This window comes from Cavia porcellus, unplaced genomic scaffold (assembly GCF_034190915.1).
Source record: "Cavia porcellus strain 051 isolate PalLab524CR breed Dunkin Hartley unplaced genomic scaffold, mCavPor4.1 scaffold_14, whole genome shotgun sequence".
Lineage (NCBI taxonomy): Eukaryota > Metazoa > Chordata > Mammalia > Rodentia > Caviidae > Cavia > Cavia porcellus.
The window spans coordinates 65,791,615-65,810,687 of NW_026947497.1; the positions used below are offsets into that span (position 1 = coordinate 65,791,615).

The window sequence follows — 19,073 nt, forward strand, 5'->3', positions numbered from 1 at the left end:
CACACAGACACAAACACAATTTGCCTCTGTGTTATGGTGGGACCCAATAACCAATACCTGGAATGGCCCTGACCCTGTCCTCACCTGGGGCCGAGGCTCAGTGTGTGTTTACTCCAAACAGAAAAAGGGAGCCCGATGGCTACCTGAATAACTTGTAAAGCAAATAGACAGCCCTTCATCTAAAAATCCAGATGACGCCCAGGAGTGATGCCATCTCCTGAGGCCCAAACCCTTTGCTTTCTCTTACAGGCAATGCTGGCTTCTGTGTGGATCACTGTCGGATTTCTAACATGACTACACCTGTGCTAAACGACTGATAATCCCCACTAACCTTGGAAGTGGTCAATCATTCATTGGGACGATCAAATGGAGGTTACAACCTGGGTAGGATCAAAAAGTCCAAATTTTAATGTCCAGTCCTGTGTCCTTGTGCCCATTAATCCATGCCAAAATACATTGCCAGTATATTTTTGTCCCGCACAGTAAGAGGCAGATCATATTGTAATTCCTCAGGACAATATTTTTGTTCCTACTGGGGCTGTGAAACAGCTGCTACAGGATGGGACCCCAACATACCTGATAAACATCTTAAAGTAAAGTGGGGGCCATCAGACTGCTGCCCATTGTGGCACTCTGCCCATTCTCCCTCCTGATGGGATAACAAAACAGGCCAAATTTGCGATATAATAGATATAACCATCACCACCCCTGATGAAACTGGCTGGCTGACAGGGCGCACCTGGGGAATGCGATATCATGAATCTGGCTCAGACAGGGGTGGCCTTATTCTCATAAAAAAGGCTCCTCTACAGATTTCATCCGCGCCCATAGGCCCAAATCCTGTTCTAAAGCCAAACTACAATCCGTCCAATACAAATCCCGTTACTGCTGTCCAAAAAACCACTGTAAGTCACCCAACCCTGAGCATTTCCCGTGCCTTCCCATCTTCCCCAACCCCCATACACCAATCAGATCACATACCTATCTCCCAATATCCAAATTCTAACTTGTTCAATTTGATTGAAGGGACATACACTGCCTTAAATCATACCCAACCTGATCTCACCCAATCCTGTTGGCTATGCTTGGCTGCTCCTCCCCCATATTATGAAGAAAAGGCCCTCAATTTAACCTTTAACAGTTCTTCTAGCTCATCTGCCTGTGACTGCGGCAATCACCACAAGCTGACTTTTCCTGATGTCTCTGGTAGAGGGACCTGTCTTGGGGACTCCAGCCACCTACCAGCACTGGCAGCATGACTCTGTGCCCAGCTTCATTCAGAGTTCCAACCAAACAATTACCTCATCCCTCCGCCAGGAACGTCTTGGGCCTGCAATTTTGGCCTCTCACCCTGTATAGCAACTACTGTTTTTAACAAGTCTACAGATTTTTGTGTTCTTGTACAGGTTCTTCCTCGCGTAACATCCCACCCAGGAGACTACTACCTCCAGGCATCACAGATTAGATATATGTATAAAAGAAAACCTGCCACGCTCACCTTAGCTGTATTACTAGGGTTACGAGTCACAACAGGGATAAAAACAGGGACTACAGCTCTAGTGTTGGAAAATCAACATCTAGCTCAATTACAGGTGACAGTAGATCAAGATTTAAAAAAATAAAAACATCTGTAATGGCTTTACAGACATCTCTGAAGTCTTTATCTGAGGTAGTCCTACAAAATAAAAGAGGACTAGACCTCCCTATTTATAAAGGAGGGTGGCTTATGTGCTGCCCTCAAAGAAGAATGCTGTTTTTATGCCGACCACCCAGGAGTTGTCAGAGAGTCAATGACTAAACTAAGAGAACGCCTCAAAGAGAGAGAAAAGGAGTGCCTCAGAGAAACTACCTTCTCTTCCATGTGTGTGGGGGGGTCTCTTCCCTTATATTGCCCCCCTCTTGGGACCCCTAGTTGCTTTATTGCTACTCTTAACTGTAGGCCCTTGTATTTTCCAAAGGATCTTAACGCTTAACAACAGGCTTGACAAATTTATGACAAAGCCCATTCAGATACACTATCATCAGTTGGAGATGACAGATCGACAAACTTATCGGGAAACAATCCCTACAAATGGCCCATGTGACAATGTGGGCCAATTGCCCTGAGGCACTGGACAGGCAGCCAGAGACGGACAACTAGGCCACATATGTTACGCCATCGACCACCTAAGACAGGCACAGGACCAACTGCTGTCCTGCAGGCCCACAACGGGTAAGGCTCGATTGGGTTCATATGAAGAGTCCCTGACCCAAGACAGGTGCTGTCCTCACAGGGCCTGCCACACTCCTAAAAATATAATAATAAGGGAGGAGATGCAGGGAGCAGCTCAAAATTGCGGCTGCTGTCCTGCCCCTCCCACCTGAGGGCATTTTTGTGTCGGCCTACGTTTCCCATGATCCTCCTCTGCCTACAACATGCACGGCATAGGCACCCTTTCGCTTCAGCCTACATCTCCCATAATTCTCTCCTGCTCACATACTTCCGCTTCCGCTTACCTAGTTGCCTACACATAATTTCCTGCTAGTCTGATAGGTCCACATCATATGAGAAGATGCAAGCTGACCTGTCCTATAAAGCCACATTCCCTTGGACTTTATATAAGCCATGTACACTTCCTAAATAAGTGAGACTTGATTGGAATCACTCAACTTGTCTCCATCTCTCTTCCCTCTTGCCCTGGCCCCCATCCCTGTTCTCTCTCCAGGCAAGACCCATGGACTGATCCACGGGCCGAATCAGCTAGATCTCCACTGGCGGCAGAACGGCGAGCAGTTGAAAAGCTCTGTCTGCACTCAGCACAGCACAGAAACTTGAGAATGAGCACCCTTCAGGGGAAACCAGCTCTCACTGGGGGAATGTGAAGGGATCAGACACAAGGGCTACTGTCCAGCTGGCTCTGCTGCAAAGCCTCACCCAACCAACTCTTCATTTACCATGACTGCCTAGCTCTCGGCAACCTTCAGTTTCCCACTCTCCAACCTTCTGCTGCCCATGTGGGAGCTTCCTGTGGGGATCATGCCCACCAGCAAGGATCTGGTGCCAAGTCCAAGGCCCTGGTGCTCCAGAGTCACTCAGAGACACCTCAACCCCTCCCAGAGAACTGTGTTATACACCAAGAGTTTTACAAAATCCAAAATAATTTTATTCACTTTTTTCAGAGTTTTGCTTCCACAAGGTGTTCGGCGAACATGCGAAGGCGACAAATGTCTAGTTGGCCACGACATGCGACGCTGACCACTGGACAGACACAGCAGCGACCACGCCCACCCGAGCTGCGGCCCCGAGCGCGAGGCGTCTGCGGGCGCACACTGAGCCACGCGCATCGCGGCCACCTGAGGTAGGTCTCTTTACAGTACGGAAACTTCCACGCCAGTGCGAGACACGGATTCGCAAGAGCTGCTGAAAGTTGCAGACTTTGGAGAGGAGGAGACTGCACTGTAGCTGCAGTGAGGGAGGGGCACAGACCCCGGATCCGAGACCCGGGACTGCTCTACAAAGGGGCAGGGACGGGCGATGGAAAGTACCACCGGAGAGCAGCGGTGGTCGGCCAGGAGCTGGGGAGCTCTGCACGGTGGCCACTCAGGGACCTGAGGCAGTGGGGTCCTCTGTGCTCAGACCAAGGGCAGGAGGGGAAAAGCGGGAGGTCGGCCCCTCTGCACAATGTGCCCATGGTCTGCATTCCTGACGGGGGGAGAGGGTCTGGCCCCACTGCTCTCCTAACAGACATCGAGGGACTGGACCAGAGGGGACGAGAGGGGACAGGACAGGGAGTGACACCAGGACAGAAAGCAGGAGCCCTGAGAATACACAGCGCTCTGCAACCTTGCTGGGCCCACCCTGCCCGCCTGTCCCTGCCTGGTCCAGGAGGTCATGGAGGGGCTGCGGAGGGCCCGCTATTGCCACATGTCTTCCTCTGGACACCCGGAAGCCCAGCACCATGAAACCAGCTAGAGGACAAAACGCTACCCTTCCTACCACCTAATAGCAAAACCAGATCTCTAGTGCAGCAAACTGTACAAAAATGATAGAAAGGAATAGGCACTGTTATTAGCACAGTGCTTATTTTAATATAAAATAATCAGCTTACATATTCACTGTAAATATAGGCTATGTACAGAATTATATAGAGATATAGCTACACGTATAAAGCTTCATTATAGGCCTCTGATACATTTATAGTAATGGTTCCCTGAACCTTTTAGAGTGCAATTAAGAACAAAAACTAAATTTGTTTACATGAATATGGAATAAATACAATAATCAAAATAGGACTCTCCCTAAAAGTGAAACACACAAGCCAATCCTGAACTGCTGTGCGAAAGATAAAATCGGGAAAGGCAAGGTTTCGGCAGGAGGACGCAGTGGGGGGCCCGCCCCAGGCAGGGAATAGACACTCCAGGAGAAGGGACTCTGTCCAGGTGCGTGGCAGTCAGCCCTTGACAGCCACCTTGTTCTCCACGGCAGCAAACATGGCGTAGAACCGGGAGCTATCATTGGATAGCAGGACCGACGGGGTGTCGAACTCCACCACCTGCAAGAGAAAGAGGGGCATCAGGACGCAGCTGCAGGCATCTGGGAAGTCACAGGGGCCACTGCCGGGTGGCGAGGGAGGCGCAGCTCGGAGCCCCTCTTGGCATGAATTTTAAAATAACCAGTGTGAGGGAGTATGTAGGAAGGAAGACCATGGGGCTCCCGTGTATAAACCCCAGCTTCTCAGCCTAGAGAATGAAGAAATCAATCCACGTGGTCTCTAAACTGCAGGGAAGGGGATGGGACCCGAGGCTCACAGGACAAAGCACAGGACATCAAAGCACAGGACACATCTGTTGTGCAAGCTGTCCTAATCCCAGACAATGGGAGGGCTCTTCCCCGGTGGTAGGGGAGAAACAGTCATTAGGGATAGACTTTGTTGCCTGTCTGTCCCTCCGATGCACTTGTGTGCAGCTGCAGAAATCAGACTGTGGCAGAAGGTGTGACCCCAGGGCAGTGCCCCCCGCCCCCATCAGAGGCTGGAGCCTCAGCATGTTGAGGCTGGGTGAGGCTTTGGGCAGCAGGAGGAAGAGGGCAGGTACCCTGCAGCGGGAGCAGCCGAGCACCGCCCTCTATCTCCCACTGTGCACTGTCCATGCCTCTGCTCAGCTGGGGCTGAGACGGGCACAGGGAAACCCGCCTGCATGAGTGTCCATCTGAGGGCACCCTGGGGGGAAGCTCTGTGGTCCGAGCCAGTGCACTGCATGCTCCTCTCTAGGGTAAATGACTTGTGACCTTGTTTTTGCCTTTATGCTTGTTTTGTGTTTTAGGTTTTCATAAACTCGATGATTTGGCTGGAGTAAGCCATACACCTGGGTGCCCGTCGCCTGTCGCTGCGACAATGGTGCTGAGTGTGTGTTACTGCTGGGGGTGGCACTTGGCACTCTCAGTGTGTAACCCACCCTCACGGCAAAGGAGAGCTGGGGACTCTGCTTTGGAGGGAGGAGACGGGGCTCAGGATCTCATCCAGCTCAGGGCTACAGGAAGCAGAAGAGCTATTTAATTCACAAGAAAATAAGAACCTCACGGGAAGGGAAGGTTGGTGTCCTTCAATAAAGAGCAGAAACTATAGAATGGAGCCATTCCTACGAATGAAGCAAGCTGGGTTTGTGTTTTTGAAAAAGCATTCCAGCAGGCAATACGGGGCCCTGCTACCTTACTTATTATAGTCAGCACTAACATATGTAGTAGCATCTAACGGAAACACCATCTCAGGAAAGAGGGAAAGTCTGGGGCAGCAGGGCGAGCAGCCTGGCCCTGCTGTGTCCGCACAAAGTGGACGTGGCCAGCTGGCTGCTGTGAGCCCGGGGTGATTCTTATGAATGAATCACTGAGCACACCCACACGCTGCCACATCACAGTACCACTGCTTCCAAGCAAGAAAGAGTAAGTGGTGAGGCCAAGAGAACACAGTGAGGTCTCCACTGTACCCCCCGGCGCAGTACGCTGCTTATCTGACACCTGAGCTGCGGGAAGATGGCAGTGGGCCCACCAGAGGCAGAGGCTGCTGCTGCTCCCAGACAATGCCCGGAAGGGCTCCGTACCTGTCCCTGGGCCAGCACCATGATCCGGTCAGAGCCTAGAACTGTATGCAGGCGGTGGGCGATCGTCAGCATGGTGCAGTCTGCGAAGGCTTCTCGGATGGTCTCCTGGATCAGCAAGTCTGTCTCTGTGTCCATAGCAGCTGTAGCCTCATCTAAGATCAGAATCTACCCCGCGAAACCCAAGGGGAGGAGGGAGCCGATTAATTCCCTATGTGCTCTGCTTTCAGCTGCATTAGTCGTCATTCTCTACTACCTTGTAAGTACACAAATACATAAAAGTCCCATCTTGCTTAGAACTGATACAACTCACATTTGCCTTGATTTCCATAAGAGAAGGCACATGCAATCCTGGCTTTGTGAAACACAGTGACCTTTCTCCCCTGTTCTATGAGGAGGCTGTCGGTTGACCTGCAAGTCTCCTGCACTTTTTTCCTGTGATACGGGGACTGCATCGAGGGCCTTTGCACTGAACTACATCTCCAGCTTGTTTCTGAGATAGGGTCTTGGCCTCGTTGCCCAGGCAAGGTCTTGAACTTGTGATTCTCCTGCCTCAGCCTCCCAAGCTCCTAGGTTACAGGTGTGTACCACTGTGCCTGGCTACCTTGCAGTCTTTTAGTCTTCTGTCTTCGGCCTACAGTACTGCAACTACTCACTGAAACAAAAGTTGTCCTTGTGTTTTGAAGGCCTGAGGAAGTTAAAAAAAAAAAAAAACAACAAAAAACGAAAGATTCCTGAGAACCCAGCTTGTGAGGAGATTAACTTAGAAACATGGCCAGGTGTGGTGGTGCACGGCCTATAATCTCAGCACTTGGGAGGCTGAGGCAGAAGGATTGCTGAGACTTCAAGGCCAACCTGAGCTACAAAGTGAGTTCAAGGCCAGCCTGAACTGCATAGCATGGCTCGCAGACCTCCATGCCAGGCTGTTCCTGGCGTTCCCGCCCGTCTCTGCTGCTCTCTCCCCTGTCGCCACCCAACACCTCACCTTTGGTAGGCCCTGGCTTCCTGGTATCCTTACCTTACAGTGGCGCAGCAGAGCCCTGGCTATGCACAGGAGTTGCCGCTCCCCCACCGAGAAGTTGTCACCGTTCTCCATCACTTCTGACTCAAGTTTCAGAGGTAGCTGAGCAATCTAGGGAGGAGGGAATGCAGAGACATGGAGGGAAAGATCCAAACCATGCTGCTCAGAAATCCAAGGGCACAAAGAAATGGTTCTGAAGCAGCTGAAAGATGGCCGGCCGATGCGGAGGCTGACGTGACCACAGCTGTGGGGCAGGTGGAGCGAGGAGAGACCGACTGCCGTCTGTGCCTGAAATGCCCGGGGACCCTGCAGGCCACACTCCTCACAGACCTCCTGGGGTACCGGGGAACAGGGAGGTGACTGCGGGCCACAGGAATGTGAGCAGCCCCTTCCCTCCCATCCCCACCAGCACCCCCCTCGCCCGCTCCCCTGGCCCTCACTTACACATTCTTTCATGTGTGTCCTTTCCAGGGCATCCCAGATCTGGTCTTCAGTGTACTGGTTGAAGGGGTCCAAATTGGATCTGGCAAGAAGCGGAACAGGAATTCATCAGAGGCCAAAGTTTAAGCAACCAACGTGCAAGGACTCTCTGTGGGCAGAGCAGAATGCACACGTGGGAAGGGGGCGGAGTTACAGCCCTGGCGGTCATGAACGCTCATGCCTGCAGGGAGTCAGACAGCAGACTGCGCTCGCTGTCTTCCTCTGTGAAACCTGACTGAGACGTTTGTGCTTCTGTTAGGTAAGTAAATTAACTATGGGAAAATTTACAAACAGGCGCAAAACAGAACACAAATGGGGCTGGGGATTTAGCTCACTGGCATAAGCGCCTGCCTTGCAAGCAGGCAGTCATGAGTTCGATCCCCGGTACCGATAAAAAAAGAAAAAGTACCTGCCTTGCAAGCAGGCGGTCGTGAGTTCGATCCTTGGTACCGATAAAAAGTTAAAAAAAACAGAACACAAATGTTACACCCAGGAACAAACGCTGTCAGCATTTTGGCACACAGGCTTCTGGATATTTCTACACATACCTGTTAAACCCCCTCTGCCAGTACAGGCCCAGAGATGCACTGGACAGGGCCCTCAGCCCGCCCAGCAGGAGCGCTGACCCAGCAGTGGGGACGCAGAGAAGAGCAACTCAGGAGGAAGAGATGTTACCAAACAGGAGACTGATTTGGGAACAGCTCCTGCCTATTGCACCAACTATACCACCTCCCAGCAACCGAGGGAGGGACCCAAGGAACAAGACCGGAGGCAAGGACCATCTTGGGACAAGGATGCAAGAACCAGAACCTAGAAGCTAAGGGCCATCAGATGGCCATCAACCACCAATAAATAATCAGAAGCCAGAGGGGAAGGGAAATTCCCTCCCCTATGAGCTTCAGAGGGACCAGGACCCTCCTGCTACCGTGATTTCAGATTCTGGTCTCCGGAACCGCGAGGCCATGTGTTTCTGTTGTTTTAAGCCACCTGGTTTGTGGTACAGTTGTCCCTTACTGTCCCTGGAGGACTGGCTCCAGGTTCCCCTGAAGAAACCAAAATTCATAGAACTCAATGATAGAAAACAGCCCAGAGGGCTGGGCCCTGGGAATTGTTTGGTTGCTGCTCTGGAAGAAACTCGTATACATCAGTCCCCGAAATTCCCAAGCTGAATCCGTTACCACCCCAGTGGGTGGGGGAGGTGACAGGTTAGATGAGATCACCATGGGGCATCCCGGTAAGATCAGTGCCCTCGGAAGAAGAGCCACCAAAGCCTGCTCAGTCTCCTCTGCACATCCACACCAAGGAAAGACCACCATCACTAACCAGGAAAGGGGCCCTCTCCATGGGCCTCTGAACTATGCGCAGTACCTTTCTGTGGTTTATGCCACCCACAAGTTAAACAAGTTCTTCAACACCACTTCCAAAGAAGACAGCCAGGGATTTAACTTAGCGGCATAAGCACCTGCCTGGCAAGCGTGCAGTCATGAGTTCAATCCCTGGTAACAACAACAACAACAAAAAAACACCCCACACACAAAGAAGAGAAGACACTTTGCTTTAACCGAAAATTTGATCAAAAATTGACTTTTGTTCGTTTTATGATGTAGCAATAAATATAAAAAGGACAATCTTATCAAATGTGTCCAAGAATCTACTGATTGAAATGACACCTCCCCAAGTGATGCTCAGGATAAACTGCTAGGTGGTTAAAGACAAGTCTGAATGTTGCCTATAGTTATTTGAAATTTAGTTGGTACCAATTTTTCTTTCTTTGGAAACTACTAAAATTTAAGAGGAAATGGCAATATTACTGTTAGAATGATTTTAAAGAAGTCCAATTCTGTTGATCACAGTGAAAGGCTTTTCATTTCCAAAGAGAGGCAGCTTGGAGGCAAATGGACCTAAACTATGGGAGCCCATAGCTTTTAGGAAGCAGAACGTAAGGATAAGGGTAGGGTGACAAAGGAAAAGCTGCTTCCTCCTTGGTGACTACCTTAGCAAGCCAGGAAGAGGGATTTTATCTCTGGCACACATGCCGGCAGAGTCAAAGAGCAATCAGGGAATGCATCGGAGAGGGAAACAAGGCCAGAGTACAGTACAATGGCACTTGCCCAGCATGTGTGAGGTCCTGGGTTCTAGTCTCAGCATACAGAGACAGAGGGAGACGGGTATCACAAGATGAGCAAATATGACCATACGTGGCCATAAGGCTGAAAGGCACGCATAGGACCTGAGCGCTCAGCAGGCATGGTGACGCACGCCTGTAATCCCAGTATGGGGAGCCGCTCTGGACTGCTTCAAAGCCCAGGGTGTCTGAGGATGTGTAAGGACATGGCCCCCTCTCCAGCACAGGCACATGATGGGGCACACATGTGTGAGCATGATGTAACACAGACCACCACGCCTGACTATACAGTTATGACAGCACACATAAGTGTAACCCTTAAGAACGAGGGCCAGGGACAGAGCTGAGCAGCACAGCACCTGCCTGGCAAGCACAAGGTCCTGAGTTCGAGTCCTGGTACCAAACAAAGCAAAAAACCTAATAAACCCTAGCTGAAGAGTAAAGAAACTTGCTATTTGATGTTACTGATGTCTCTGTGCTTTCTTTTCTCTGCAGATCTCACCTGCGAAAATACCCTGTCAGCAGCCCCTTTACCCCCACCCCAGTGGCAAAGTTGGCAGGATGAGGCAAGCAGCCCGCTCCTTGGCGTCTGCCCTGGGCCTGTGCAGGAGCACAGCAGCCACAGAAACTGGGGTGAGTCCCCAATGCCTCCTGCCAGCGCTGGGCCAGTGCTAAGGACTGGCAACCCCACCGCAGGTGTCCCAGCCATGAGAACGAGGACAGTGATGGTGGCACATCCCACTGGCTACACCTGGAGTCCCCATCCCCATGCAAGAGACAAACGAGGACTTGGAACAACAGCTGGCTCTGTGGAGGCCATGCTGCAGGACACAGGAAGCTCGGCTGCCTCCTGTGGGTCGATCCTCATTTCTGGCAGGCTCCCCAGGAAAGTCCCCTGCTATTTCATGTAAGGCCTGCTGTTTGTCAGAAGGTGGAGAAAGAGGAGCCCCTAGCTCAGGGAGGGGGTCCAGGAGGACCAAGTGCCTTCCCCCATCACACAACATATTCGACCTACACAGCCTCGGAGTTAAGGGAGCTGGTGAAACAACTGAAACAAAGGGGGGGTGAAGGGGCTGATAGTGCACACCTAAATCCACAGGAGAAGTCCCAAGGGCCAGTGTAGCAAGCAGCCCCTCTCTGAGATGGGCTCTGCAGGATGTACAAAGGACAGCCTCGCTCGGGACAGGGCTTGCTTGTGACATGGTGCCAGGGTATGTGTGGCTGAGAGCTCAGCACCGAGGCTGGGCTTCAGCTGGGATCTGGAGGTGGCCACGAAGCATTGGCGCTCAAGCTGTGCACCACTGTGGTGGAGAGGAACAGACCTCAGTGACATCAAACAGGCCAGAGTCTGCCGGTGACAGGAAAACCAGGAGGCTCTAGGTATTGCCAGAGCCGAGCCAGTCCTGGGGCTCCGGCGGCAGGAGCTCCAGACTGTTCGAGCACCTGGGAAGACTTCCAACCTCATGCTCCTCTCCACTTGTCCCCAGAAGCTGCCTCCAGAAATTCTTTGTCCCCTTGGAGACAGCCCAGGTGATGCTGGGTATCGAGTGCTTTGCTCCGAGGCCTTACGCTGTGCTTCCCCAGGTGCTGAAGTAGCCTGGGGGAGGACACATGGACTGGTGCTTGGCTCAACACCGTGCAGGGAGAATTCCACAATCCAAGGGCATGCCCACCACTGGCTCCTGCAGGCTACGTGGTTGTGGGTGTGAAGCAGTATCTACTGCCTGGGCATCACGAGGAAGTAACACGAACCATCTGGAAATTGGAAGAGCTGGGGTGACTCTCCCCACACGCAGCCCTTTCAACCCCCTGCGTTACTGGAAGTGAATAAAGTGACTTCTCTTCCACACACAGCAGTGTCCAACACCGAGACTTGATCGATCATCTCACCGCGACACTGCAGGGACACCATCATCCATGGACCGGCTAATACCTTCTTCTCCATTGCTGTCGCGCCTGGTCAGGCCCAGTTTGCCTTCACTGGGGAGGGCAGCCGATGGCCCTCCAAGTGTTGCCCCAAGGCTATCTGCACTAACAATTTTGTGTCATAGCCTGGGGGCCCAGGATTTGGCCACCTGGACTGAGCCACACACTGTGTCACTGCCCCACAACATGTTAACCTCTGACTGCCTTACACATTTGGAAGCCAACCATGCAGTCTGAAGAAAACTCTGCTGGCCCGGGGATGGGCTGTCAACCAACACAAGGCCCAGGAACCTGGTCTGTCCATCAGATTCTTGGTGTTACCTGGTTGGATTAAGATGAAAGTATTCCTGATGCCATTACTGATAAGATCTAGGGATACCTCAGAGCCACAACAGGATGCCAACTTAGGCAGACTGCCACTGGCTACCCTACTGAGCCCTTTATACGAGACGACCTGGAAGGAGGAACATAGCACCGGGGCGGCAGACAGTGAAGTACAAACCAGATCCCTGACCGAGGGCTGGGTCCGTACACGGATGTCCTGCCACGGAGTGGAGCGGTGCAGGCCTGCACCTCCAGGCGCTGGAGGACACAGCAGAGGGCCTCCTTTTCGGCCAGCCTGTTGGCGGCAGAACCGGCAATGTGGTACTGGGACCGGTGACTTAAACAGCACAGGAAATCATACAGGGTGGTGGCTTACATGTTAAGACACCCAGCCCCTGTGCAGAAAGGAAAGGGGCCCCTGCAGCTGACGCCGGGTACACCCATGGGCCCAGCTGTGGCACAATCCCACCATGGACAGTGGTCGCTGACCAACTTGACTGTGAAATTCCCTGGTTTGAAACTGGACAGGCAGATCAAGCCAACGGGCAGAGATGCGGGTAGTGTGGTCACGTACAGTGCATGAAAAAGGACCTCAGGATATTTGCACGGACAGCCGGGCCATCTCTAGGGGGCTGACACTTTGGATGTTGGCCTGAGCAGCCCAAGAGTGGCAGACAGGGTACCAACCCTTGTAGAGAGCTGACCTAAGGTGAGACTTTCAGGAGGCACAGCCAAACAACTAACCATGTAGTATAGGATGTTCAGGACACAAGCCCCTCCACTCACCAGGAGACGACTCAGTAGAGCCTTGGCAGAGCACCATAGCGGCTGACCACTGCCTGTGGGATGCTGCTAGGAATGGCATCTGACCAGGAAGCCCATCTCACAGGGGTGCAGCTAGAACAATGGGCCAAAGACAACCATGTCTGATGGGAAAATATTCCTTTGGCCCCCTGACTCCAACACCCAGCATTCGGTAGGCTGACGCAGGAGGATTGCCATGAGTTCAAGGCCAACCTGGACAGCAAGATACTGTCTCAAAAAAAAAAACAAAAAAAGAATCAGAGCTTTCAGCACGCCCAGGAGGGCTTGCAGAAGAGAGGTGCTGATGAACTGAGGGTTGACTACAGTTTATTGATGCTTGCCATGGGGCAGACTCACTGCTAATTTCATTTGTATGAATTTTCTTAACTTATTCTACACAATGAGTCTTAAAAATCTCCCCATTTGGGCTGGGGATTTAGCTCAGTGGCATAAGCACCTGCCTTGCAAGTGTGTGATCGTGAGTTTGATCCCCGGTACCGATAAAAAACAAAAAGACAAAAAAAAAAAAAATCCCCATTTCCAGGTGAGGAAACAGACTTAGGAGGAGTAACGTGTTCAGTCAAGAGGCACAGCCCTGGCCCCCAACCTCTCCCGCCTCTTCACAGCCCACTGCACGACCTCCTGCTTGGTTTGGTTGATAAAGCAGAGCACAGCAGATCCACCTCTCACTTCCACAACAGAAAGCGCACAGTGCTGCAGGGATGGCGGTGGCCCTGCAGTCCCAGGGGAGGCTTGGCCACAACGCCCACCCTTACCTGACAGTGCCGCTGAACAGCACCGGCTCCTGAGGGATGATGGAGAGTTTGCTCCGCAGGTCGGCCAGCCCGATATCACTGATTCTCACACCATCAATCTTGATGCAGCCTCCAGACAGCTCCACCAGCCGGAATAGGGCCATGCCCAGAGAGGACTTCCCTGATGACCAGAGACAGGCAGGAGAGGGGTTCTATTAGGCTTCTGGAAGACAAAGCTAGTTCTATCCGAGGGCGGAATCTGGCTTTTTTCTTTTTGGTCCAGTCAATTATATTCTGATAGAGATAATGGATAAAATGTTAAGAAGAGACAAAATTCCAGCCACGGGTCAGATGTTTAAATGCCACAGCTGCAGCCTGAGGGGTGGGAAGGGCACCGTTTCACCTCAGGGACACAGGCACAGAGCCTACCATGCAGGTTAGATTTTGGGGGCAGAGTAGAGGCCAAGAGTCCCACCAGCTCCCTGACCGTGGCAGAGGGACAAATGAAGAAATGGCCTGTCATCCACTGCCACAGCAGCAGCAGGGAGAGGAGGTTGTGGGGACACACGAGGGGCGGTGGCTTGGCTTGAGCAGGTGGCAGTGAAGCAGGTCTGGTGGACAAACTGACCGGCCCAATCACAGGGACGGGTGGATTTTTATTGAATGGGCATCTGAAAAGCTATGCAAACCAAGATGTGTAATGTATATGTAAAGCTCCCTCGAAATGTATGTAATCATTCTGGGCTGCAAATGTGACTAAAAGAAAAAAGAAAAGAAAAAAGACAGACCAAGTTTAAACAAGTTTTTAAAAAAAGAAGAGAAAAGCTGCATGATACAGGAAGACAGTGTCTGCTTTCACAAACACTCTGCTCTAATTCTTCTTGCTCATTAGTCCAGTCCCCTGACACTGGGCATTTGCCTAATGTAAAACTCACTGTAATCATGCTGTGGCATTGATCTCAGTGCTCAGAGTTATCTGTCATTCAGACGATCTCCTTGGGGTAGATTCTGAGAACCAAACTACCATGCAAAAGGGTACAAACATTGAAAAGGCACTCACGCTCTCTCCATGCGAAGGCACACAAATCCCCACATGAACAGAAACAAGAGCAGAAGACCACTTTCTGTGCTCAGACCCTCAGTGTGGTTGGCGACAGTGCCTCAGCCCCTTCTGCTCAGCCAGACCCGCACACACTTCTGCCTTTGTGTTCTCAGACACCCCTTGTGACAGCTTAGGGGAGCTCTGCACAGCCGTCCATGTGGGTGGCAGAGGTACTGTGCTAAGGGCTAGACAGCCTGCCTGGTCCCTGGGGTCTGCAGCCACAGGCTGCCATCGGGCTCTGTCCACCGGGAAGGACCCTGCCACACCACTGCAGGACAACATGAAGCCAGCCAAGGTCAGGCTGTGGGTGGGTGACCTCCAGTAGACATGAAGATTTCAGCACAGGTGTACTCGTGGGTCTCTGTAAATAAGTGATATAACCCAGCGGTACACAGCCACTACCGTGCATTTTTGTATGAATGTAGACTGTCACGAGGGGTACAGAGAGATTAGCTGAGCGGTGAGCAAAAGGTGCATCCAGAGAGTGGGGAAACCTGGTCCATGCTGGGACGGGTCTCCTGGGAATGAGTAACTCTACTGAGAACTGGGGCATTTGGTAATTCCTCCTGCCTCATGTAAGGAGGTAAGGGAGAAGGACTGAGGCTATACTGTCCTGTATGATATCAGTGTGGGCTAGGTGTGGTGGCACACATCTGTAATCTCTGCACTCTGGAAGGCTGAGGCAGAAGCATTGCAAATTTAAGGCCTGTCTAAAGATAACCTATAAAAGGACTGGGGACACAGCTTAGTGTGAAAGCCCTGGTTTCAATCCCTAGCATTGCAACAAATAAAATAATAAAAGTGCAGGGAGGAATGGTGTTCACATCAACAGGTCAACTGTTTTCTTTGAACAAAAGATGCTAGAGGGCTGGGGATATAGCTCAGTGGCACAGCACCTGCCTGGCAAGTGCAGGGTCCTAAATTCAATTCCCAGTACAATTAAAAGAAAAAGTGGTGAGCTAGAACTGGTAAAAAAACCCAACAGGTGCTAGGTTTGGACCACTGGACCAGGTGTTCTCCCCGCCTCTAGGGCTACCTCTGCACTGGCAGACTGCCCAGTAAGAGGGGCAAAAGGAGACTACAACAGCACTCTTGACCACAACAATGCCAGAGCCAGGCCAACGAGCCTGAAGAGGCTGTCAGGACCGGAGAATGGACTGTACACCGGACTACGTCGTGGGGGTTTTGTTTGTTTGTTGAGACAGCATTTCACTGTGTAGCCCAGACTAGCCTTCAACTCCAGGTGATCCCTCTGCCTCAGCCTCCTGAGTGTGGGATTACAGGTGTGCGCCACCACACCTATTCTAAGGAGATTTTTAGAAGTAAACTGATCACAGCTAAAACATCTCTTCTTAGATTTTTTTTTTCTTCATGGCAAAGAAAAAAAAACAAAACAACAACAACAACAAAAAAAAAAAAACTAGAAGATTTATGACACCAACAACCATGGGGCCCAGAAAGAAAGCTGATGCTAACTGAAACACTAAAATCTCTTACAGGATAAACAGGTTACTTAAATAAGGGTCAATCTTTGAAATGTCATTGAACAAGAGAGAAAGAAAGAAATGACTTAATGTCTTGATCCTAGAAATCTAAAGAATATATATTAACACACACTAATAATAAAGTGAAATGTCTAAAACACAGGCGATTCTCTGTCTGTGGGTGCTTTGTTAAGACAGGGCCTCTCAGTCTGGGCTGGCTTTGAACTCACTATGTAGCCACACCAGCCTTGAAACTGTGATCCTCCTGCCTCAGCCTCCCAAGTGCTGGGATTACAGGTCTACAGTACTGCACTTGACTGAATTCTCAATTTCTCTAAAACTGTCATCAGATTAGGAAAACGATTTCTGTCTTCAGAGGACTAAGGGTCCTTAGATATGAAAGCTTATGCCAAAACTAATTAATTAAGACCACACTAGTAATGGATCATGCAGTCCTTAAAATTTTCCCCGTATTTTAACTTCACAGAAGAAGAAAAGCTCATTGAAGTGAAAATGGGCAGGTTCACTTCCTCATCACCAGGGAATTGGTCAAGTTACTGTGCGGCCCTTACGTGCATACGTTACGCTGTGCAGCCCTCAGTAAAGTGTTTAATGGGGAGATGACGATATTTTAATGTAAAATGACCACATTTCTGTAAAAGTGTGTTGGTAAGAAAAACATAACAAGGCACACCCACCAAGCTGTCAGCAGGGCTCACCAGGGTAACGGACAGGCTGCTGTCCCTCTACCGTACTTTGCTACCTGTCCCCAGTACTCTGTCCTGACAATGCAAGCCCTCACGACAACAGAAATCATTACATGTCATAATAATTGGGGTTAAGAATCAACCTGGAAAAGCTGGTTTCAGAGAAGCCTGAGACACACTTGTCCAGCGGGTCTGGCTCGTGAGAACAACAATGGCCCTCGACCAGCTAGTGAATGTCCACTGCAAACTGCACTCTACACAAGGCCTGTGAGCTCCTCCAGGGCCTGTGTGAGCCTCACCTGACCCCGTCCGCCCCACGATGCCAATCTTCTCCTTGGGTTTGATGGTGAAGGACACTTTCTTCAGGACCAGAGGGAGATTTTCTCGGTACCGCATTTCTGCATTCTCAAAGGTCACCTCTCCTTCCTGGGGCCAGTCGGGGGGAGGAGCTTTGTTCTTGATTCTCGCAGGTGCTTCCAAGGACAGAGTCTGGGGAGGAGAAGCGGCCAGTTCAGAGAGACCACAGGCTCGGGGCGGGGTGGGGGATAGGGGGCTAGCAAGGCTTTGTCACAGAGACGGAATGCAGGGTACCGCAGCAGCTACACAGAGGCAGCTGCCCCTGCCCAGCAGCAAATGGTCCCCACAGGTACGTTCCCGAGGGGCAGTCTCAGGAGGGCCATAGGGCCCAGACTGCCGGCCCGCCCTCGGAGGGATCCCTTCCCCAGCACTGCATGCCACACTGAGGCAGGAGCTGAGGGGCAGGGCAGGGTTGAAGCACTGGCCTGCTTCAACCAGTGTTTACTGGATTCTTTGGAAATACTCCTGCTGAAATCGGATCCCACCATTACAACACCTCTGGCTCAAGTGAAACCCACAGTAAAGAAACCAACAGGCACTGAACCTCTCATCCGACCCTCGCATTCTGCCCCATAAAATCTGGTTTAACCCAGGAGACGCAAACATCCATATTAACTGTGCCACTGACAGCTGTGTACCCTGGACATGCCACTCGTCATCTGCAAGTCACTGGGACTGAATTCAGAGACCCAGGGGACCCATTCCAGCATTGGAGGGCTGTTTTACAATTGCCCAGGTAACCCTGTCACCTCCAGGGCTTGCTATGCAGCTCTCAGCCTTACTGAGGAGGACAGTTGCAGGGCACTGGGGAAGCAGACTAAAGCCCTAGGCAGGGGACACTGCTCTGAGCCTGGCGCCCAAGCTGGGGACTGGCAGCAGGAGGCAGTGGTGACCGTTCTGAGCACGGTCCACTGTGCAGCAACGCAGACCACTGCTCTGCCTCTCCAGCCCGAGACAGCACCAGCACTATGCACCCAACCCTACACACCCCAGAGCACACCCCCATGTCCTCAGGCCAAGCAGCATGACCAGGTCCATCAGACAGCGACCTGGAACACTTTATGAGAACCGTCATTTTGTATGCTTAAGAAATATCTGGTAACTAATGAGGCTCACTGTCCAAACAAGCCAGGGAAGCAGCTGCCAAGGAACGCACTTCACATACACTCAAGTCTCAACTGCAAAACAGTTTTTCAAAACCCAGACTGTAAACTTGAATGGATTCCACCCATGTTAACAGTGACATAAATGTTGGTAAAGTCTCAGGGCAGTTCACAAAGCAGGCGACTCCTGAGAAATGAGTTGAATTTGAGAATCTAAACTTGCATGACTCTGCTTGTTTCTCTAGAAAATTACTTTCAGAATCCCAACTAGGACATCAACAAGGTGCCACCTCACAACAAGGCTGAAGAGTCTTCTTGGGAAGGTGGGAGGAGGTATACACTCTCAGTGTCCCCCAAACTCACTGGTATCTGACCTGAATGCAGAGTAGAGTTAGACATGGAGTCTTTAAAACTACAGAGGCCTGGATCCCACACCAGATTTATGGCATCAGAATCTCCAGAGATGAGAGGCCCACTTTGGTCTCTGCCTAAAGGTGAACAGCAGAACTTGGTGGTCACCCTTTTCCAAAAACAATCAGACTAGACCAAGAATTAAACACCCCGGGGTCTTACACAGTATGAGGAAAATGGTACATTAGTTAGCTAAACTGCAGTGGCAAGATGCTGGACATTCTGGAGAACACTAGTTCTCAAGTGGGCAGAGCTGACATGTATATTTAGAATCTGACGGCACGTTCTTCTTCACTCCAAGCATGCTGGCGAGACTGTTCATCATCGGTGGATTAAGACAGGCAGAGAAACAAGCCAATTCCTCGAATACCCTCTGCAATGGTCAGGAGCCGAAGACTGGTG

General features: G+C 51.2%; 1 protein-coding gene across 4 annotated transcripts in view; it reads right to left on the reverse strand.

The window, feature by feature from the left end:
* Positions 1 to 3,120: 3,120 nt before the first annotated feature.
* Positions 3,121 to 19,073, reverse strand: part of Abcc5 (ATP binding cassette subfamily C member 5) — an 84,332-nt gene continuing 68,379 nt past the window's right edge. For 2 of the 4 annotated variants that reach the window (XM_003477051.5, XM_063261135.1), the window contains 6 exons: positions 17,100 to 17,289; positions 13,529 to 13,688; positions 7,538 to 7,616; positions 7,091 to 7,204; positions 6,076 to 6,240; positions 3,121 to 4,532 (listed from right to left, as the gene is read on the reverse strand). In XM_003477051.5, coding sequence (XP_003477099.1) covers positions 4,431 to 4,532; positions 6,076 to 6,240; positions 7,091 to 7,204; positions 7,538 to 7,616; positions 13,529 to 13,688; positions 17,100 to 17,289 — 810 coding nt within the window. In that variant the 3' untranslated portion in view covers positions 3,121 to 4,430. Of the gene's footprint in view, positions 4,533 to 6,075; positions 6,241 to 6,562; positions 6,761 to 7,090; positions 7,205 to 7,537; positions 7,617 to 12,734; positions 12,846 to 13,528; positions 13,689 to 17,099; positions 17,290 to 19,073 lie in introns of those variants that run through there. The other 2 variants (XM_063261133.1, XM_063261134.1) reach the window with 2 other exon arrangements.